The sequence below is a fragment of the Brachyistius frenatus genome, unplaced genomic scaffold (assembly GCF_029030835.1).
Source record: "Brachyistius frenatus isolate BFR_SWC_R1_liver_20210118 unplaced genomic scaffold, ASM2903083v1 Contig_39, whole genome shotgun sequence".
NCBI classification, from domain to species: Eukaryota; Metazoa; Chordata; class Actinopteri; family Embiotocidae; genus Brachyistius; species Brachyistius frenatus.
This window is the reverse complement of record NW_027210638.1, coordinates 793,017-816,158: the sequence shown is the minus strand read 5'-3', so window position 1 is coordinate 816,158 and position 23,142 is coordinate 793,017. Positions and strand designations below refer to the sequence as shown.

Here is a 23,142-nt window from a genome sequence, read left to right as displayed (position 1 = left end):
TTAAATGGAATGCTTGAGATGATAATGCTTATCTGTTCCTGCTGGTTTTTTTTGTTTTTTTTTCTATCTATCACCCCCTCTAAAACTCGCCTCCTCATTCCTTTTTTCTTTTTTTTTCTCTCGCTCCATCTTTTCCTTACTCATTATTTTATTTTGTTGTTCTCATTGTTTCATACTGCCACAAGGACACCCACATGCCAGAGGTACATCACTGTAAAACCACGCTGGAGGTTGAGAGAGCCCGGAGACAGGTAGAGGAAAGGAGCAAGAGATATCGTGAACAATAGGAAGAGACAGCTTTGTTTGATAGAAGGAACGTACGAAAAGTCAGGACAAGTGTGCCTGCAGGGCAAATCTGTGTATACATACTGTATGTAAGCTGCTGACGAATTAGAATTACAGTATACGGTTGTGACAGAGATGAAGAATGTAAATAATATAACCAGTCTTATCATGCTTTACCACTGACAGTGTACGTTATATAATATTATATACATTATATTATATCATATATATTGTGAGAGATAAAATAAAAGACAATGCGAGTCCCAATATACATGGCCCCTGCAGAATTAGTGCCCTGTCGTTCACCACTTTATTTTACGTAAAAGTACAAAATAAGCACCTTTTTGTGACCTTCAGAGTATATATGGTCATCTCTGCAGAATGTTGTATTAGGTGAATTCTTTTTCTTCTTTTTTTTTACTGCTAATGGCTTTGTGCTGAAAAGTTGAACTCCAGACAGTGGAGAGGAACAGACAGTACACAGCAGTTATCATCTTCCTTATCTACAGCACTGTGGCAATGTTATAGGGAGAAAAAAAAATAAAGTGAGGATGCTTTCCAAAATAATGTCAGCGTTCCTAATCTCAAGAATACATCGCAAGTTGGATAAACTCCGATCTTGAAGCGTGGAGCAATGCATGCGTCATTGATTTGTGTTAAGCAATGTTGAAAATGTTTAATAAATAACTAACCAATGACCATTTCCAGTTTCGAGTAACTTTATTACAAAATACAGTTTAGACGGAGAAATTCTCAGCACTTTGATAAACTTTAAATGTGATATTTAAATAAAACTGACTTGACTTAAACAACTAAACATCAGCCAGAAATTTTGTTGGTGTAGCTTGCAGTTTTATATCCACCAATTCAAGATATTGATGCACCTTGGCTAATTTGCAAATTAATTTTGATCTTCCCAAAAACCTCTTTAAAGTTGCATTCGAACTCAACATCAGAATCACAGCAGCAAACAGTAAAACACATGATGTGGAATTTCCTTTGTGTTGATGGTGGGCGGTGCAGGAACGCATGAATATGTAGTATGAATACATTTGCTAATCCATTAGGCGCAGCGGTTGAGTGTTTAAGTTGAAGAAAGAAGAAACTTTCTCTCAGCTTCTTTATAGCTGTCTCTTCTATTGTACATCTTTCTGTCTTTTTTCCTCTCGTTTCTTCATCTCTGCTTCTTTACACTTGCTTTAAAGTTGTGTCGCTGCTCTGTTTACTTGTACGTGTTGAAGTGTGAGAGTGTGTTAACGCTGTGTACGTGCACGTGTGTGTATGCTGTGTCCTTCAAGAGTTACTCGCTCTGATTGACATTACTGGTATTTAGAAGTAGAGAAGTGCAGTATTGCACTGTCAAACTGTATAATGCAGGATGAATACTGAACAGAAACAACCTACGAGTGGCTACTTCTCCCAGAGATGACCACACCAGAGGGAAATTTCAGCCTTCTGTGAGAAATTCTCACATAACTGTCATCAAGACGTTTTTTGTGCTCCAACACTCACGGCAATGAAAGCATCTCAAGGTCTGACTGCATTATGAAGATGTAAAACCAATCTGTTTTTCTTCAAGCTGCAGGACTATTGCGTTTGGAAAAATAGCTTCCTTTCAAATGTTTAAATAAGACAGGAAATCCTGCCCAGCGGAGCGCCGCAGATCTTTAGTGTGTTCCTTCATCGTGCTATCTGCCGTCCAGTGTTTCTTTTTCTCCTACTGCCTGTAAAGCTATAATGTGGGGTTATTTACTTTTCTATTTGTTTTACACTTCTTTATGTGCCTTTCTTCTTTGTATGCGCTGAGCTATAGGCGATTTCCTTATACTCTGTACAATAGATGTGGATGTTTAGACCCAATGGGTGGGTTCCTTTGGGATGGCTTTCAAGTGATTTTTTTTTTTTTTATATAGCTGCTAGCCTGGTTTTTCGAAGCAGCATCTACCAGCTTTGACATTCTACTGGGAACCTTTTAGCAGCGTTAGTATAGCATCACAACTTGAGCATATAATTTTCTTTGTTTTTTTTCTATTATTACGTTGTTTTTTTTCTCCTTAAAAATACATTGAAACCTTATATGAACTCTAAATACCAAGGATTGCTCTGCATACAGCACCTTTTTAAAGAGTGGTGTTCATTTCTTTAAACTCATATCCCCTCCACATAATGACAAAGGGAAAGTGTTTCTGTCTGCTGTCTGGCCATGGAAACAGTGTAGCCCTGGGCATGGCAACAGCAGGGCTCAGTTGGTTTGTTCAAACTCTGGTTCAGAGTAAAATACCTGAGAAGAATTGCCAATAACACAGTAATAATAATAATAATAATAAAAGTGTACAAAAAAAAAAAAAAGTAACTTTGTCACTAAAGTTTTGGGGTATTGTTTATTTATTTATTTTATTACCTGCTCTAGCTTTTCAAATTTTGGGGAAATTTTTTTACAGATATGGTACTAATAATGATTTAAAGAATGACATAAAATTGTGCATTTCTAATCAAAAACCTTCAATTTTCTTGGGGTAGGACCCCCAAACGCCCCGCCAATTGCAAAAAAGACCAAAATGTCTTCAGCCCAAGGCGTGGATATGAAGCATTCATTTAGTTTTGTCTCCATCTGTCTTTCTTTAGAAACATTAGCCTGTTAGCATGCTATGGTAAGTCTGCCAAAACGAACTGTTCTTAAGGTCTAAACAGTTGAACCGAAGTTAACGAGGCTCACAACTTGACAGCAGAGTTAAGCCGAGTCTAACAACGTGGAGTCTAACTAACTCTTTGCTTGTGCTGGTGTCTTTCCAACAATCGTGTTTACTTAAGTTTGACGAACATCACAGCCTCACCTGGCCACTTGTGTGGTTATAAACCTGCTATGTCTCAGTGTAGAGTTCGGTGCTTAATTGCTGCTTTATCTGTAAAATGCCCCCCCGCCCCCTCCTCCTCCTCCACAATAAAGCAAACTGCACATTCGCATGCAAAGGGTATGAAGCTCATTATTTTTGGAAGAAAAAAAAAAATGGAATGACATTAGCGACACAGCTCGAGGGAAAGTCAAAAATGAATTGCAAAATGTTTGTTAATTGGCATTCATTTTCCAAAATGATGGATGCCTGCCAGCACACATCATTTTTCCGTTGGAAGTTTTTCTACAGTGTGTCGCTTTAGCGTGTAGCAAGAAATTGGGACAGAACTTCAGCCATGTTCCTACTTTTTGTACCCGTAATTGCATCTGTGCAAGTTTTGTGCCTCAACACACACACACACACACACGCACGCACACACACACACACACACACACACACACACACACACACACACACACACACACACACACACACACACACACACACACACACACACACACACCACCCGGAGTATTCTTCATGATTACCCTCTCTAACACAGTATCATACGACTCCCTCAGGCTATGGATGATGCGAAGCTGGAAGCTGCATTATTCATTAGACGCGCATAAAGTTGACTCGGTTGCACTGTGCACCGCAGCTTGATGTGTGGTCTGTCTCAGCTGCGGTTGTGTGGGTGAGAGATTGTGTTTCTTTGTCATAGAATAAGTGCACGCATGCTTGGGCCTGCTGCTGATGGATGGGACCATCAGCGAATGGGCATTATTTCAAAAGCATTAATTACAGAGATGAAACAAACGTGTGCGCGTGAGCGCACGGACGGGGATCGATTAAGCTGGAAACCGTGCAGCTGTGTTTGGGAACATATACTGGCTGTTATTGATGTGCAGGAACTCATTAATGTGCATGTCGAACTCACTCGAGCCTCTTGCTGAGAAAAAGGTGGATAAAAGATCAAGAGGCCCAAAGAAATAAAGTGAATTATTTGAAATGAAATAAGAAAACGCGCACATCGGTGAGACAGAATCCAAACAAATATTCACTGACGTGTTAAGTGATCAAGCAAAATTTTAAAAAATGCAGTCGATAAGTATGGATGGAAAACTCAGGATGGGCAGTGCAGAAACGCAAGAGAAGGAATGAGCAAACGATACAGAGTGAAATCTCTTTCCCACTTATTATAAAGGTTAAGCTCACACTAAGTCCTCCTGCTTCAATTTAACTAATTAGCCTCATGGTTTTTGTGCATACTTGCATATGTATACTGAATTATATACTGCATAACGTAATTTAAAAGCATTGATCCTAATAGGCTGTGTTAAAGCTTTTCCCCTCAGTGACGAGAGGAGGTTTTTTTTAATGAAACTATGGCGTAAATAGCCAAGGTAGGCGCTTCCAAAGAACCTCGTTCACGACGTCTTGGCAACTGATCGATCAATCCCTCCAGTCTTTTTGGACTTCAAGAAGATGTCAGTCAGCTATTTCCAACCGTGCACTTCACTCGATGTGCAGGAAGATGCAAATGGCTGTGCGGAGAAAGAAAAAAGAGGGTCGGGAGACGAGAAAAACTGCGATCCAGTAATAGCGAGGCAGTGCGCAAAGACCTCACCAGAGATGGTGACATACCTAATGCACCTTCTGGTGAGCCAAATCCAACTTCTGCTTGTTTTTTGTTTTTCCCCCTCTATCATCTCACCATTGTCCGTTCAGAGCCCATCGTGTGCGTGATCTGCCGTCTCTACCTGCGGGCTCCGCCTTCCTTTCCCCATGCGTAAAAGGTCAATCCCTTATCTCAGGGAACGCTCTGGGACCAGCCTTATCTCTGGCCTCCAAGTACCAGCCCCCCCCCAATCACTCCATGCTTCCTCAACCCTAACTGTCACACACTCGGAGCAAATGTGTACAAGCTGCACAACTGACCATCATGCTTCACTTCTTATCACTCATACAGAGGCCGTTGATTCCTCTCGCCGAACAGAGAGATATGAGCCGGAGCCATAGCCCTTCAGCAACGGGCCGTGTTGTTCTGTTGTTTGACTTTGATAAAACACGCAGGGGCTCCTTACGCTTCCACCGGCCTGACCGGGCCTATTGTTAAAGGAGAGGGGATTAAATGGTGGAGTGGGCGTCATGGGTCTGTTTCTTAACCAGGAGAAGAATAGGGAGGAACTGAAGCCAAGGGAGGGCTGCCATTGTATGTGGGCAAGGATACTTTTGTGTGTGTGTGTGTGTGTGTGTGTGTGTGTGTGTGTGTGTGTGTGTGTGTGTGTGTGTGTGTGTGTGTGTGTGTGTGTGTGTGTGTGTGTGTGTGTGTGTGGCCCTGCCTCTGCAAAAGACGTTTTTGGTGTGTCCATGTTTGCATGTCTGCCTATCCATTACAGTATGAATGTATTGTGTTTTTGCAGATTTCATACCACTTGTTCTGAAGTCAGATCCTGGTCGGGCTTCTCTGCTCTCTTCTCCTCTCCCTGAGATCAGATTTATCGTTGCACGGTCGGCTAAAATAGCTGCTTTTCACTCGACCTTTGACCTTGAATGACCAGTATTCTTCTTGATCCAAACAGAAACTGTACACGCAGATTTATTTGCATGGACATGTTTATCAGTCAAGCTGGATATCAGACTTCATATGAAATTGATATTGAAACTGAAAATGGGATGCAGGTTTCCCTCTGGTGATACCACAATCAGTAAATAAATCCACGGTGAGAATAACTTACCCTGCAATTGGCATTTTCCTACACTGTAATCAAGAACTAGATCTCTCTACACCTCAGTTAATCCCCTCTGTGTAACTACGATCTCTGCCCTGAGAACTAAATTAGATGCTTTCATCTGGAACTTCACTCACAAGAACAGTCTCCTGTCTCTCCACTGTTCTCACAACTCAAGGTTACCAGGAGGAATATAATGCTTGTGAGAGTCCGTGTGGTTTTCTTCAGTTCAGTTTTGTTTCACAGTTGAAGTCGAGAGTTCACTGATAGTCGTGGCTAAAAAAAAAAAACGTTGCTTTACTTCAGTTTGTCTTCACCATTCTGTGTTGCTACTGTTTTCGTTTAAATATAGTGGAACATTATTAAACATTATCTTTTGTATTTGCAAATGGAACTTTAAACGCTGTGCTGTCGACAACACTCTGAAAAGTGGTGACGTTGATTTACCCTAAAAATTAATTGGATTTTAGCTCCCAGTTTGAAGTACTGTAACTTACTAATCAGACAGAGAAATATAATTTACATAATTCTCACGAATAGATTTGACTTTTCCTCGCAGAATCCAAAATTATATTGATGAGGGCCCAATAAAAGGCAGTCAGCGCCACATTGTGTGTGTGTGTGTGTCGTCATTTCAGCACAGCTACAATAAGCTGCACCATAGCAGCCATTTAACCAGTCTTAGTCTCAGCTTCACCTGCCAGCCAGCAGGGCACAGCAGGTGAACCTGAGAGTGACAGCCTGAGATTGACTGATGGCTTAAGTGCCTCTTAAGGGATCGATGAAACTGACATGTACACTGGAAACTCGCTCGCTCAACTTAAGGCAAGTTGTAATAACCATTCAGCGGTTTGATCACTGCAATGAGTGGATGCGGGGACGGCTCCCTTCGGAGACTCGAGTGAGCGCTAGAAATCTTAACGACAGGCTTTTACACAAGGATATTGTGACAACTCTGACAGCCACTGTATGTTCCTTTCCAGCAGGATTTTATTAAAGGACTGATCCAATGTTTTACAGTTCAGAGCCACGCTGTTGAAATGCAAATGTGTTTATGGATGAAATGAGCATCTTTCTCTTCTTGCCTGCTTATCTTTGTGTCTCCTCTGCTACGCTGTCCTATCTGTTAAAAAAGTAGATCAAAAAAAGAAAAGAAAAGCATATGTCCCTTTCAAATGTTTCCATTAATCTTCTCCAAAGACAAGCTTTCAAGCACAATTCAATTACAACACAATAGGAAGCAATTACTTTTAAAGTGAACACGATGGAAGAAACCTTCTAAAACATAAAGGAATAATTACCTTTCCAATCTTGTATGTTTTGGAAAATATTTTATACATTGCACAATTTGTAATTAATGACTTTAAACATTTAAAACCACCAATATGATACTTTAAACTTCAGTTGTTTTAGTTATACTTTTTGCAGCCTGCGAAAGGATGCAGTCTCTGTTTGCTGCAGAGGAAAGGAACATATTTGCAAGCACATCTATCAAGCTGAAAAATCCTGTCAGTTGAGGCTGCTGATGACACGTAGATCTCCGAACGCTTTGAAGAGCTGTGAAATAATTTGAACTGACGGTGAAACTTAAATTAATGGTGACGAGAACAAAAGATCTGAGCCACTGACTGAGAGACACGAGAGAGGACAAACACCGTTACAGATAAGAATGAGCTCAATGAGAACAGAAGAGATGTGGGATGCCGGCAGTACTGAGCAGCCCTCACGGCTGTCCTACCCACTTATTAGAAGGCAAGTCCTGCTACAGTGCAAACACCCTGCTGCTGCCAGATTCTCAGTAATTGGCCTTAGTTTAAAATAGTCTTTCTCCTTTCCTGTCTGCCTCCAAAATTGTCATTTTCCTTCAAACATTAATGTGATGACATCATTTGCTGAGAAATGCAGCCTCTGTCTCTCATTGTGTTTGGTTACTGGCACCATTCACCTTTTCAGTTAAGCTCGTACCCAGTAAATTCACCGTATTCAGCGGGTCGGGGCCGCCGGCTCCCCCGACGTGCAGCACGCTTGCAGTTTTAATTTTTTTTCTCGATCTCGTTCCTTATTATTTTAAACATCTTGAAAAACTCATGAAAGTTGGTGCCTGACGAATGTGCAAAGTTTTGTGAGGTTTGGAGCATCGTTTCACCTTAAATATCAACTTCCTGTGTCACGGTGAAACATCAAACTTAGCCGCATCCCCCTGGCTATACTATATACTATATACTATATACAATACTATATACTCTATACTCTGTACTATATACAATACTATATACAATATTATATACTATATACTATATACAATACTCTGTACTATATACTATATACAATACTATACTCCACTATATACTATATACAATACTATATACTCTATACTGTATACTCTATACTATATACTATATACACAATACTCTATACTCTGTACTATATACTATATACAATACTATACTCCACTATATACTATATACAGTACTATATACTCTATACTATATACAATACTATATACTCTATACTCTGTACTATATACAATACTATATACTATATACAATATTATATACTCTATACTATATACTCTATACAATATTCTGTACTATATACTATATACAATACTATACTCCACTATATACTATATACTATATACAATACTCTATACTATATACTATATACAATACTATATACTATATACTCCACTATATACTATATACAATACTATATACTCTATACTGTATACTCTATACGGTATACTATATACAATATTCTATACTCTGTACTATATACTATATACAATACTATACTCCACTATATACTATATACAATACTATATACTCTATACTATATTCTATATACAAAAATGACGTTTGGGTCACTTTTTGGGCAACAAAATATGAAAAAAAGAGTCATACTATAGCATGTTGTCCAAAATATGAAAAAAAAAAAAAAAGTCATACTATATCATGTCGCCCGAAATTTAAAAAAAAATCATACATGGATTATCTTGAGCAGGGCTCAAACCCACATCCTCATGAGTTTGTTTCCAGCTCTGATGCAGCGTCATAGACCGCTAGACTACCATACTATAGCATGATGTCCGAAATATGACAGAGTCATACCATAGCATGTCGTCCGAAATATGAAAAAAAGTCATACTATATAGCATGTCGTCCGAAATATGATCAAAAAAGTCATACGATTATGATTATATTATCATTAATATTTGGATTTTGTTTTGTATTGTTGTTGACCTTCTTTATGACGCAAACCCGAAACTCCACTAAAATACAAAATCGTCCACCGGGAGACACATGTGTACCATCTTTCATGAGTTTTTGAACATGATAAAGCCCCCAAAAATGCAGTTCTTTGTATTAAAAAAAATAAGGAACGACACTAATAATTCTTTGGATAATAATAGGGCTTTTGCACCAAAATTAATGCAGCTCTATTCTGTCCTCCAAGACACATTGCAGATGTATCTAAGATGTCGGCTCTCTCTATGGATTTAAATTCACTATTCTCACTGATTTGAACCAATTGTGACGTACTTCTTAAAACCTCTTCACAGCAGGAATATATTTCAACAAACGTAACGGAGCACATTCTGTATTTTCACATGAACTTAATGAACATCCTGTTTCTCTCTCTCCTCGTCTGACTGGCATCCAGAGCTCGTCAGCATTCAACCCCTAATAGTCACTTGTCCCGTATCAGCATCACTGGAGCTGTCAGATGAGTCGGCATCTCCTCTCTGACTCCTACACGTCATCCGGCCGGCTGTTTTTGTTGGTCTGGCTGCAGGCTACAGATTATAATAGTCTCCCGTCCCTCCTGCAGAGGCCGGCGGATCTCATCCCTGCACATTCACGCGGGCCAAAATGGGATTCTTAATCTCCGCGGGTTTATCACTCATCTCCATCGCATCTAGGCTTTGTACGCATGCGCATGGCATGTGCGCGTCGTGTCCAGTCTCGCGCTAGCCTCCACCCCGTCCGCTCTCTCCCGACTCACCTTTTGGCCCCAAAGAGCAGTTGCCATGGAGACCGTGCCCATCAGGTTTGGTGGGACGGGCTTGTAGTCAAAGCCTCTCGGCGGTCCTGAGCAACCTCTCGCCCTCCCCCGCTCTTCCGTTTCCCACAGGAAAAAATAGCTTTCCCTTCACAGCCACACTACTACACACTGAAAGGTTTCCCTACAAAAAGAAAAGAGTTGAAACTCTCACAGGAGGGACACATCTTTGTTGCTGCAACTTTTACTGAGTCTGACTCTCTGATATACACAAACAAAAGTGATATTCATGTTGATAACATATTTTCACAAAAAATCGGAAGCCTGATATTTATGAGTGTACCTCATTCTTTCTCCACTCTGCTGCAGCGGCTGCATTTGCATTGTAGATCCAACAGTGGAAATCGTTCCTGTTGTTTAAATATACATAAACCAACAGTACACTATCCCACCTCAATCAAACCTCAACATGCTGGATCCATATACTGTATACAGAAGTGGACGTAGCTTCCGGGTCAGAAAAATGAGGTCAACGCAGAAGTGCCTTAAACTGCAGTACCACCGAGGGCCACTAGAGGTTTGGCTCCAAAAGAGCTCCATAGACTCCCATTCAGCTTAAATACAATACAAAGGCAATACATTTTTTTCCACAAGTTACTATGGTGTTGTTAGCTTAAGTCCCTCCTTCTTGTTAGTTTTCTGGTGGTCCACCTGAAAAATATTCAGTCATTAATTAGATATTAGGCCTCAAAGCTGTGTTTGGGGGGTGGTGGGGGGGGGGGGTGTCCTCGGGTTTACCAATCAGACGGAGTCAGATTCACCGCTTGCTCCTTTCCGGGCCGTCCAAATACGGTCCCTTCCGGCTCGATGATAGCCAGATGGCCACGACCGAAATCCAAACTCGATGCTTCACAACAGCAGTTCACAAACCAATGGGCGACATGACTGTTGGTTGCCACTTGGCTGTGTCACGGCTGAACCAGTTATAGTCAACACTCTTAAGCGCCAGACATTATCAACGTGCAGCTTTCCTATGTCTGTCTCAAACTCGTGACATCATTATCGTACCAATATTAGCATTACAGTAAAACATCCACCGTAGATTGCATTTGTTATTAAATCAGTCTGAGGTGTTGTTAGTAGAAATACTAGTTGTCGTGTTACTCACTGTATTGATCAGCTGTACTACTTTGTTGACCCCAACAGGCACCGTTTAACCCTTGTTATACTTTAACTGCTCTAAAATCTATCAGTTGCTCGTCTTTATCTCATTTACCCTTCAGTCTTCCTGTCCTGTCCTCCCCATCTGTCCTCCCGCTCTTTTCCCCCTCACCTGGGGATGTTCTCCAGATGCTGAAGTCATCCATAAACTGTAACCCCACCCACCCCCCCTCCCCACCCACCCACCCACCCACACTCCCTCCGCTGCTCTCGCCGCCTATAGTAAGCTGTGACTGAGTGTTATGGGGGGGTCTGATAGTGGCAAGCAATGGAGCGGACAAGTTATTACAGGACAGGCAAATAGAGGCCCGATGAAGCATGAAAAACTCTCTTCCCTAAAGCGCCACACACGCGCACACACACACACACACACGCGCACACACACACACACAGGGATATACAGACAGGAGGACAGAAATGGAGACGGACAGACAAAAATACATGCAAACACATACTGCACAAATCACCGCTCTCTTTTAAGAAACCATAAAAACATCGACATGGTCGTAATGAGAAAAAAGACAAAGGCTTATACAGAGCTACACACACACACACACACACACACACACACACACACACACACACACACACACACCTGCCCATTAATTCCATCTTTCCCTGCGCATGCTAACGAGAACAGACATACAGTACATGACAGGGCACAGCAACAGGAAAAGGGTGACAACATGGGGCATGAATATTAATAGTGGGATGCCAAAGGGATCTGAAGCACCACTGTTGCAGAGCAGTTAACATTCTTTGCATCCGAGGGTGGCTTGGCAGAGCAGCTTTCCATCAATACATTTTTCATGTTCCATCAGGGAGAAGTTTGTTGGCAGCGACGGCTTATAAAAGCAAAAATGCACAACGGAGGACAATAAGAGGGATCAGATCCTCAAGTAAAGGGTGCACATCCTTAGGAGCTTGACAGAGCAGAGGTTTAAAAAGTCAGGGGAGAGGTTGGAGTTATTGGAGTTCAGTGCAGTTTTACGAACAGCTGCTTGTATTGTGAAATCCGCAAGTTAAGTGTGTTTATAGCGAACTGGAATAAATTAAGCTCTCGCTTTTTTTTTTTTTTTTTTTTTTGCCTGGAAATGCGGGCAGCCTGAAACGATTGCAGGCAGGCAGTTTTTCCAGAAGGCTTTGGTAGTGGGAGTAGGTCGGAGCAATAAACTGTTTCATTTGTTACAAATACATTGTGTCAAGCAGCCGCCTAATAAAAAAAAAAAAAAAAATCCACAATGTTGTCTCAGACTTTGGTCAAACATGCAGTGAAAGCACCAAATGTTTCCTATTATCTTCTAGGATCGCAGCAGCTTCTTAGCAGGAACGACTGCATCAAAAGCCATTTATCAGCGCTGCCCGCGCGGACATGTTTCATCCGCAAGATGCAACACGCAAGCAAACGCCATACATCTCCAGTGCAGCGCTGACAACATGCGAGCGGGACCCCCATTTATACGCGGCATTAAAAAGTTTGATCCGTATCTGGGAGTCTTGTCAAGATGAAGAAGATTGTATGGTAATGGAAAAGGCGCTAATACACCATCCACTACAAACACCGTCAGTGTGTGACTGAATCAGCCGGACCACCGCTGGAGTTGATCTGGATCGGATCGCATGAGATAGTGTCATGAGATAGAAATAAAAACCACTGCAGGCTGTGGTGCTGCTAAACCTCTCATCTCCAGAGTCAACACGAAGACTCGGAAATATTCAGTTACTGCGAAACACAATTTTCTGATGCTTCCTGTAGAGATGGAAGAAACGTGTAGAGTATCATCACCTTACCTGCGTGTTTTTGTTGACAGGGGGATAAACCTCCTAGCTTCCCACCTACTCACTTTCTTTGCAGAGTGTGTATATATAAAAAAAAAAAAAATCACAAATCGCAAAGCAGGCAGAAGACAAACATGAAGGCAGCGGAGCGATTGTGTTATATTCCAGATTCAGACTCAAATTTAATTACAGGTGTAGATTTGGTCAGAACATCCTTTTTTTTTTTTTTGAAACGTTTATTGAGACTTCAGCCGACGCTGTCACTTTAAGAGTTTGTTTTCCACCCTCTAAATTCCACTCTGCTGTCAATGGAGCCAGAAGAAAGTAAAAGCAAAAAAAAACCAAAACAACAACCCACAACTTGCTGTTTGAAACTTTTCCCCCCAATTTTTTTTTTTTTATTCATCAGATTTCTCCACCATGTGGCATGGGGTGTAGTTAGCTCACTCTGGGCCAGGATGAAAGGATTTCTGGGATTTTGTTCGTGTTGCTGTTTTTGTACTTGTGTGAGGATCTGAAAGCTGGCTGTGAATGTGTGGGTGTATGTGAAGGTGTTTGAACCTCTGATTAACTTACAGTACGGTCTGTGTGCTCCTGCCTGCAGTCAGGATGCAGAGACTGTATGTTAATGCCACACGTCTGTTCATGGTTATTTTTAAAGCCAGATGGCTTTAAACATACCCCCACCCCACCCCACCCCCACCACCGCCACCACCGCCCCTCTTCACACTCCTCGACCCACTGCATGCCCTCACCCCGCCCTGGATGCCAGCCCTATACTAACTGAATGAGTATGTACTGTGTGTGTGTGTGTACCTGTGTAGCTAGTAAAAATGTGAACTGCCTGCCCCCTGGTGGCTCCTCTCTCTTCTTCACTGGTTCATTATTTTGTCACTGTCGTCGTGGGTGCAACTGAGGCACCAGCAGCCCCCCCCCCCACCTGTAATTAGCACCAGGCAAAGTGTCTGTACAGTAAAGAAAAGCACTGTTTGTGACCCACCTCTGACAGCTGAAGGAAGCCGCCCTCGACGTACAGCAGCAAACCCTGGCACGCTGAAAGCCAGGTGATGATTTCCCCCTCCCTCCCCCCCCCCCCCCTACTTTAGGCTCTTTTTAAAGCTGGGACTTTGTGAATGTGAAATGAGTCTTCAGTGCATCGGGAAAGTACAGCACATCTGTGCAGCCCCTATCTTTTCCCTCTGGAATGAGCCAGAGGGGGGAAATATCTCCATTCCCTCTATTCACAGCCGTTTTAAGTGTGGCAATTAAGATATGTGGAGTCTTTTATTAGCCCGATTTCTTTTCATTTTATTTTGCTCACTCATCGTCGTATTCTGACAGTGATTAGTTAATATATTCAGTGGCAGGTAGCCAATCAGGATAAAGGGCTCCATTTAAAAAAAAAAAAAAAAATTAAAAGCTTGTATCTCAGCAACCCAACGGCGTGTCTGCTGTTCATCTGCAGCATTGTGTGATTAAAGACAGACAAAAGAGTGCTTCAGAGCTTGTTCTAATCACCGCATGCTCAATAACCCATTGTGAACTAACACCGGGCCGCACTTTGCTCCAGTGGCGACATACAGTTCTCTGTGTTTGTGGGCATGTACCGAATGTGTACACCGATGTTCTGTCTCATCTTGTTTTGGAGCATTTCTCTGCTGATTTCTGTTTTCATTTCACCTAAGAAAGATTTTTATATGTAAGCTTCCTCTGGTTGCTCACGAACTGTGCGACATTATAATGTAAATCTTGGCGTTGTCTTTAGAAGGTGATGTTTTCCAATGTGCTCTAGTATCTATGGGTGAAACATACAGACACACAAACACCAGGTTGGCATTGTTGCGTGCTTCTGAATTGAATTTGAATGAATTCCTTTGAACAAGATGCTTCTTAAATTTTTAAGTTTATATGTTTTTTTTTGTTGTTTTTTTTAGCCCAAGCAAGACTGGAGGCTGCAGTGACTCACTGTACCACCAAAGAGGTGTTACAAGACAGGATGGGCCAAGGCTAGCTTTTTAGCATGCGAAATTAAATCGATGTCTCTGCAACACAATATGTAGACATCAACATTGCTAATATATACTGCTTGTATGGATACTTTTACACACGTGATCTTACATATTGTGCATTTCAAAGACACAGTGAAATTAAGTATATGACAAAAATAAATAAAAACATAAGTCATTTAACAAAATCCATATCATGGAAAACAGAAAAAGACGAATGTCTTATCTTAAAATCAGGGTCACCATATTGTAAATAACCCCATCCACAGATTTAGTTTCACTGGGATGTACAGTACGTCACCTTACTTCGGTTTCACTGTGACTTTAAGAGAAGATGCTCATATACAGATATTTTACAGTTAAAAAGGAAACTCATCTGCACTTTTTACTCAACAAACTACATCATGCAATTGCCAGATTGTTTCTAAATAGCTTTATATCTATTCTTTTTGTTACTTGTCTTTGACATATGAAAGACACATACCATACTGTACTGTATTTATCTATGATAAGCTAGAATCGGCCAACATGATTCTGTTTTTATTTATTTTTTTTTACCTGGTATGACCTCATTGCCCAGCCGAGTGCCAGCTTTAATCTCTTTTATTTCTCACAAATAGAAGAAAAAAGGAAGCTGTCAAAGAAATTAGAATTGTCAGCTGGGTTTAGAAAAGATGGCACAAAGATATCCAGGCAAAAAGGAGAGCGTTCCTGAAAGAGAAGGCTGACAGCAGGGGGTCTGTATGACTCTGCCTCTTGTAATAGATTTAAAGATTTAAAAAGTGAGTGCAGAGCTCAGTTTTAGGGGACTGTGTGTACACGATATTTCAAAAGACATTATTATCTACCCTCTATCCCCCTTTGGACATGTCTGTTTCTGTCTCTGTCCTCTTTCAACTGTTGCGCTGTCTGTGACCTCTTTATGTCCCTATAATTCTCCCCACATGTGGAGGGGAAATAATATTGATGCAGGTGGGAGATAATGAAATGCAAAAAAAACTATTGGAGAGAGAGAAGGCAGTGGAAGAGGGCTAGTGTAGAGGGGAAGCAAGAGCAAGTGGAGACAGATTGAAAGAGAGAGTTTGATACTGGGTTTTTTTCATTTTTTCTTTTGCTGTTCATAAGCATTCTATTGAGTGCATAACCCAGGCTGAGTGCAGTTGTTGTACATCATAAAGGCAAGGTGCATGTCATCTCCATGACAGTAAATTACTGACATGAAGAGAGCGTAGAGAAATGGCAAGTGGAGAGAGAGAGAGAGAGAGAGCTGAGGGGAGGGAGAGGGAGGCAATAGAGGAGAAACAATAGGGGGGAAACAAAAGGCTCTGGGAGTGGTGGAGTGGAGGCGAGAGTGGAGGACAGGGGAGAGGAGGAGAGGGAGGGAGAAGGCACTCTGATGTAATTAAAGTGGCCTAGTTGAAAGCCTGCACCTTGCCCCTCTCCCCTCCACATATGGAAGCTTTATGAGTTTATGAATAGAGTATAGATGCAGTGTAGGAAGTGCCAGTGCCACTGGGAGAACTGCAGAGTGAGGTTATTAATGTGGAACACCAGTGCATCCCTTTTGAACATGCATTTGTAAAACTGCCTCTTGGAGTGGAGGAATCTGAATATTAGAACTATTTATCAATTACTTTTAGCTATTTCAACTATTTATCCATTAGCTATTTACAACCCACGTGGCACCCAACCGTGACATCATCCTCTGGTTTATGAACTGCTGCTATGCAGTCTTGAGTTTGGCATTTTGTCTGTTGCCATCTGGATCTGATTCGATCTGATAGGGAACTTGAGGGAACTACGCCCACCCATTTGTGAGGCCGTGTATATAATTAATGTGGGGATTATTTTCAGATCAACTGCCAGAAAACTAATCAGAATGAGTAACTTTAGTGAATGACACAATTATGACTTGTGGAAAAAAATGTATTGACTTCGTACTCCATGAAAGAAGTTGACACTTTTTTCTAATGGGAGGCCATTGGAGCAAGCGATTTTTAGGAGCCTAGTGGCCTTCAGTGGTATTGCACTTTAACACACTGCATTGGCTTCACATTTCAGACTGGGTGACGACATCCATTTTTATGTACTTTCTATGTTACAACCATTGATATAAACATTTGGCTATTTCAATCGTCACGGCTGATTTAACTCTACCAACCATTTATCCTTTATTTTTTAGCTAACTGGGAAATAAATAATCACCCCTTCTGAGGCCACAAGTATCCATGCAGCACAAATGTGCTTGAGCCTTTCATGTCAAGATGGACGAGACAGGAAGGCCTGTAGTGAACTTTGATGTTTAACTTTGATCATGACATGTCCATCAAGTGAATTCAGTACAAAGTAGCACTGTCAGAGATGCCGGGAGGACACAGGGGATTGTGCTTTAGGCTCCATAAGTTGAGAAAGAAAGATATCAAATATGACGAATAGTTTTTATTTATCGGTTAGCGTCATCAAAGTTGCAGTAAACAGCGAAAGTAAATCCATATTCAGTGAGATCCCCTTTGCTTTTAAAGAAGCACCAGTTTTCCTGGTGAACTTTCTCACAGGTTTTCACGGGACTTATCAAATAGATTGTTCCAGATATACTGGAGAACTTTAGACAGTTCTTCTGTGGATTTATTCTGTCTCAGTTGATCCTTTCTCTTCACTGACTGGATGATACAGAGATCAGGGTGTTGCAGAAGTCCTTGTTCTTCTCGTCACTGATGAAAGTTCTTTCTTACGTTTGGGGTTGCTGTCTGGCTGCAGATGGAATTTGGGAGCGATTAGGCTCAAGCTTTTGCGTGATGTCTACGAACCCGAACATCCGAGGTGCCTAAAACGTTTGTATAGCACTTTAGATGTCTGCACCAGAGTACTGAGTGTGTGGTTTTACCCTTTTCCTTTGATGTATCTTTAAACACAACATCTGTGATTCCAAGATTTGGATGTTTGAATTCATTCTTTAGAGAAATTACATTTCCAGGTAGTATTTTTCACACATAGAAGCTAAAAGGTTAAACCCTGAGTGCTCCTATCTTTGGGCTTAAAGTGTGAACGCTGGATGTTTGTTAAGCCGCCTGAGTGCGATGAAAAATGTTTATTTTCTTTTGAATCGGAATTATCATTGTTGTTGTGAGAGCCCTGTCACCTTTTTTTTGTTGCATGTGATGATCACACCTTTTTCTTTGTACCATAACTACAACTAAAAACAGGAAATGGGCTGGAACACAGAACGCAAAGCTCAATCACACACACAGCGGGGGGGGGGGGACCTCTCTCCTCCGACAGAAAGGGAGGCTGATTCAGTCGCTTTCTCTTTTACTCCCTGTCTTTTCATCTCCTGTGTGATTTGGAGCAGCCTTTTAGGCCTCCATTGCTAATGTACCGAACAGACTCCCATTGTCAATGTTACAGCATTATAAGTTTCTTTTGTGTGTGTTTCTCTCTGCTCCCAGCGGACTGCACCGAAACCTGATAGGCGGCATAGGTTGGCAGTGGTGGGATTTCTTTATTTGTGCTTTTTTTTTTTTTTTTTTGTGAGTTAATTATGGAAATAATTCTTCTTTGTTTTCGTCTTTCTCTGCTGAGAGTCCAGTTCATAATTAATTGGTAGTGTGAAGGACTCGCCAATTTTAAATCACAAGGGAGGGAGGGAGCGAGGGGGCTTGTTTTATTGCCTGGTGCCTGGTTGGGGCAGCGGGCGGGTGGAGCATCTGAATTAGCTTAGATTTAATTAAGCCATGGGGCCCCCTGACTACACACTGGTACATAAACAGGCTGTACGCCAGGCTGGTTGTTGTTGGGAATTGTGTGAGCGCACTGCAGAAGCCCCCTCCAGTCTTCAAGGTCAGGTAGACAGAGGAAACGTGCAGCCTTGTGTCTGGGAGAAAGAGAAAACAAGTATTTAAAAACCGCTCCTCTACTGATAGCTTGTTGATTTGTCCACACGAATAGTCTCACAAATCCTGAGCTTTGATAACCCGCGGCCTTTTTTCTTTTCTTTTTTTCTTTAAGGAATAGTTTGACAACTGAGGGTAACTTTGACGTGCGACCAAAAAGTTCTGACACTATTCCCGTTGCACCCAAACAGATGGCGGCACATTAATGCGCGATAACTTTTGAAAGTACGTTTTCCGAGTTTTGTTGTTTGATCAATATCAGCACCTGTTACAAACAATTTGGCGATCACCGGCACATTGGCATTTGTGATTTCACCATGAACTTGAACAGACAACCCTTGAAATAATGACTAAAGCTGACGGCAATGGAGCATCGGGGCCTGGCGAGGTGTTTGGAGTGACGTTCGCGGTTTCAAGAAGGAGAGCGTCACTGTCCGAGACCAAACGGGGGTGCATCAGGTTCAGGTCGGTTTTGTAGGACAAAACAGCTGGCGTGGCTCTGTCTAAAGTTAGTTCGATAAAGTTCGATAAAGTTTTATCTTGTTTAATCCTTACAACAACATGTGTAGCCTCTGTAACACTGCAACGTGCCTGACTGTTTCTTGGTCCCTGCTGGTCACCTCACAGCAACAACAACACGTGCCAGTCACCGCACCTGTCCTCCAAGTAGTTCACCACACAACCGTCCCGTCACTTTTATTTGCCAGCTGAGTCTCTCTGTTTCTAGTCTTTTACCAGCTGCTGTCCCCCTTTTTTTTTTTTTTTTTTTTTTTTCCCCCTAAAATGTGCCTCTACGCCTTTAAGCACACACTGGAACCTCTATCGATGTATGATTTGAATTCCAGAGCTTATAAAAAGTTTATACATTTAAATTGTTGGAATCAGAAAGTGGAGTTCCCTTTCATGAGCATTTTAGTCGGTGTAGCTTTGTGGGGCAGAAGTATAACTTACTAGAAAAGGGTCACATCGGTCGACGTTTTATGGCACTTCGCATTTTTGGTTGGTTTCTCTGAGCCTCTGTAGCTCTGTTGTAAATGTAGAGGGAATCTCTACTCTCTGCTAAACACACTATCCCCTAAGGGCCTCTAAGTCTATATAAGCCTGGAATACTTCAAAAAGCTCCAAAAAGGCTCGACTGCTTTGCTGTTTCTGGGGTTCTAATCCTTATAGATGGAATTTTTTTTTTTCAGACTATTGATTCAACCTTGGATATCTTGTAATGGTCATTTCCTGGCAAGCTTCCTGGGCAGTATCCTCAACTGACCAAAGAATTTGTCAGAGGACAGAGAAGGAAGTCCTTTTGAGGAAATTAGGCTTTAATGCACTTGGTCTTTTTTTAGCAGCAACGCACAGAACATAGAAAGTGTTTTGAACTTTTTATGAGGCATGCAGAGGTTTGATGTTTAGGGCCCCCTGAGGCATTAGTGTAATTTGAACTGAAACAGCAGCTGTAAAATACTTTTATGTAGCCCATTCCTCATTAGCACATCCTTTCTGCAGCTCCGTAATAAATGGGATTCCTTCCGCTCGCTCTCCCTCTCTGTTTAATACAACCGTACTGTCAGCCGGTAAGCTCAAACACCATTTTCATGAGCCTCATCCCGAGTGCCTGATTGAAATTCTCACACTGTAATATCAGTCAGCGGAAATGTTTAAGTGCTATTCCCTCATCCTATCTGGAATAATAAGTTGCAGTGCTCTCTGGCAGCACAGTGGTCCCTCTCCTCATTTCAGGCTGTGGGTTGGCATCTCTGCATTTGTTACTGCTGGCCACAGCTCTCATCGTGAACGCCGAGTTCCCCGGACTCCTTCGTCGTTTGCAGACTCTCCTTCTCCCTGTGACAAACATGGTAATCTGTGACGGCCCCTGGTGTTCCGCTGCCTTCTCTCATCTTCAGTGCAGGAGCGACTCAAGTCGCACTTTATCTAAAAAAATGCTGTAAGCTGTTTTGCCCTCACAAAGAATTATGTGGCCTCTCTGCTCTTTCTTACTAAAGAATGGGGTCCCTACTTTTTGAACTGGGGGTTCAGCCTCTGCTCTGATCTGCTCTCCTTGTCTCCGGGGACTCTTGGGGACAGGCGGACTGCTTTTGTGCTTATTATGTCGCTCTCTCATCTCCAGTAAAGGCTGTCGCTATTGAATCACAGAATATACGTTTCAACATGAACCTGAATACAATTTGCTGCTTGATATTCACGTCGGTCTCCTCCATCCCCCTGGCTCTGCAACTCATTTACCCGTTTCCTCAACTTCCTGTTCTCTCTCCATCCTCCCTTCCTCCACCCTCTCCCTCCCCACCTCTGTGAGTCCCTCGCCACCTCCTCTCCTCCCTTTTCCCATCCACCTACATCATCCATCCTCAAGTTGGTCTTTCATCTCCCCCCTCTCCCCCACAGAAGCTCCCGGCCAGGACTTTGTGACACTGGACTATCGTCTGCGTTACTACCCCAGCATCACGTACGCCGTCATCGGCAGCGCCGTCATCTTCGTCCTGGTGGTGGCCCTGCTGGCCCTGGTCCTTCACCACCAGAGGAAACGGAGCGTCCTTCTGCCCAGAGGTGTAAGAGGAAGCTCACATCACCACCATCATCACCAGCCGCTGCTGCTGTCCCGTCTGGTGATTTTGGACCGGGGCCACGTACATCCCGGAGGTCCAGGTCTCTCCCCCGGCTCCCCCTCCGCGGGAGGCCAGTACAGCTCGACCCCTCAAGCGGTGCAGCTGCTGCCTGGGACCTTGTATCCCTCGGGACTCTCCATGGACTCACCTCCGTCCTACTCGCAAGCTGTTCTGGACGTCAGGTGAAACGAATAATAAATTCAACAACCGTAGAGACGTTCACAATCTTTTGCCTTGAGCCATAAAGCTGCATTGTAACCATGACGACACAGACACAAAATGAGTCATTTTTAGCAAAGTATTTCTACTTTCTAGCAGAAATATCTGTCAGCATCTATCTCGGTAGTGCTTTTTGTAATTTATAATCAACAATCATTTAATCCTCTAATCTGTTTGGTTCTAATTTCCTATTTACAAAAGAGGATGTTGCTGTTTAAAAATTGTTTGATAACATTCATGAATTTTCTTGTTTTTTTCCCAGCTGCGGACTAATCAGTTGTTTAAGCATTATGTGCTACATTTGGTCTAGCTGCTCCAAATAAGTGGAAAAACTGCATAATAGCTTCATTAATGATGCAAAAATGATATTCGTGCTGGTTTCAGGTTTCCATAAATTAAATAACTCTAACATAATTGCGTTATTTTCACACGTCCTTGAGTCCTCACTGGCTCTTGGTCCCAGTCGAAAAACATGGAGTGCATATTACTTATGTAATAGCAATCTGTCATCATCTTCATCCTCTACTTGTTCTTTCTGTTTTTCCCCAGTCGGCCCCCCTGGTTCGATCTCCCTCCTCCCCCTTACCTCCCAGATGGGGAACTTCCTTCAGAGGGCGAGCTTCCTCAATACGAGGACCCGCTGAGTCACCACCCCGCAGCTCATCCCTCGTCACCCTCCACGCCCAGAACTGTGGCTCCGGGCTCGCAGCCGAGTTACGGCTCCAGAGAGGAGTCGGACCAGCTGTAGCCGCGCTGTTGTAGACTGATGACACTTAAGACTCAGAGAGGGCAGGACTGGAGGAGCAGGGTGCAGCGCAGCGTGAGGCCGGGACAGCTCACAGCAAAGACCTGCAGGAGGAGATTCAACGAGGACTGAGAGACCGAACAGTGGCCTCAAACTCGCTGCCTTAACATCAGCTCACTGAAGAGCTGGACTGAGATCAGCTCAGCCTGGTAGACTGAGTTTTGTGTGCTGGCTCCCCTTGCTGGGATCATGGCGGCACTACAACTCCACTAGTTACACGTTCATTGATCAATTTGTCATCAGTTCAGTTCAGTTCAGTTGAATTCTGCTCCCCTGAAGAAATACTGTGCATGACACCTATCAGTGACCACAACCTGCATCTCCAAGGAAGGAGGAGTTGATCTGACATTCACTAACGGGTAATGTTGTAACATTAGTCTCAGTGGGGGGGTATTGTTTGTGCGACACACCTTCACAGCACTTAGAGCCTTTGCTTTGACACTGCTAAACGATTGTGGCCACATACGCCCCAGACCGCCTCTGAATGTGATCGGATCTCAACGTGACCTTGGTGTGTTGACACCTGTACTTTAAGATGACCATTCGTGATCGGATCATCCAGGACGCATGTTATTACCGGGTGCGCACACGGTCAAAGTCAGGCAATTGAGTTGCAGCGGTTCACCGCGGTATTAAAATTGACGGTTATCACACCGCGCACGAGCGCTTATTGCTGATATTGCCTGTCAGACTCGGCAACGTGCGCCACTCGCGCAGATACCGGCTGAGAAAATGAATAACGATCACG

At 42.6% G+C, this 23,142-nt stretch overlaps 1 protein-coding gene across 2 annotated transcripts in view; it reads left to right on the top strand.

Annotated features, from left to right (window-relative positions):
- Window positions 1-22,778, top strand: part of ldlrad3 (low density lipoprotein receptor class A domain containing 3) — a 78,935-nt gene extending 56,157 nt beyond the window's left edge. The window contains exons 5-6 of one of the 2 annotated variants that reach the window (XM_069701920.1): window positions 21,153-21,552; window positions 22,139-22,778. In XM_069701920.1, the coding sequence (XP_069558021.1) occupies window positions 21,153-21,552; window positions 22,139-22,337 (599 nt within the window). In that variant the 3' untranslated portion in view covers window positions 22,338-22,778. Of the gene's footprint in view, window positions 1-21,149; window positions 21,553-22,138 lie in introns of both variants that reach the window. The other variant, XM_069701919.1, reaches the window with a different exon arrangement.
- The last annotated feature ends 364 nt before the right edge of the window (window positions 22,779-23,142 follow it).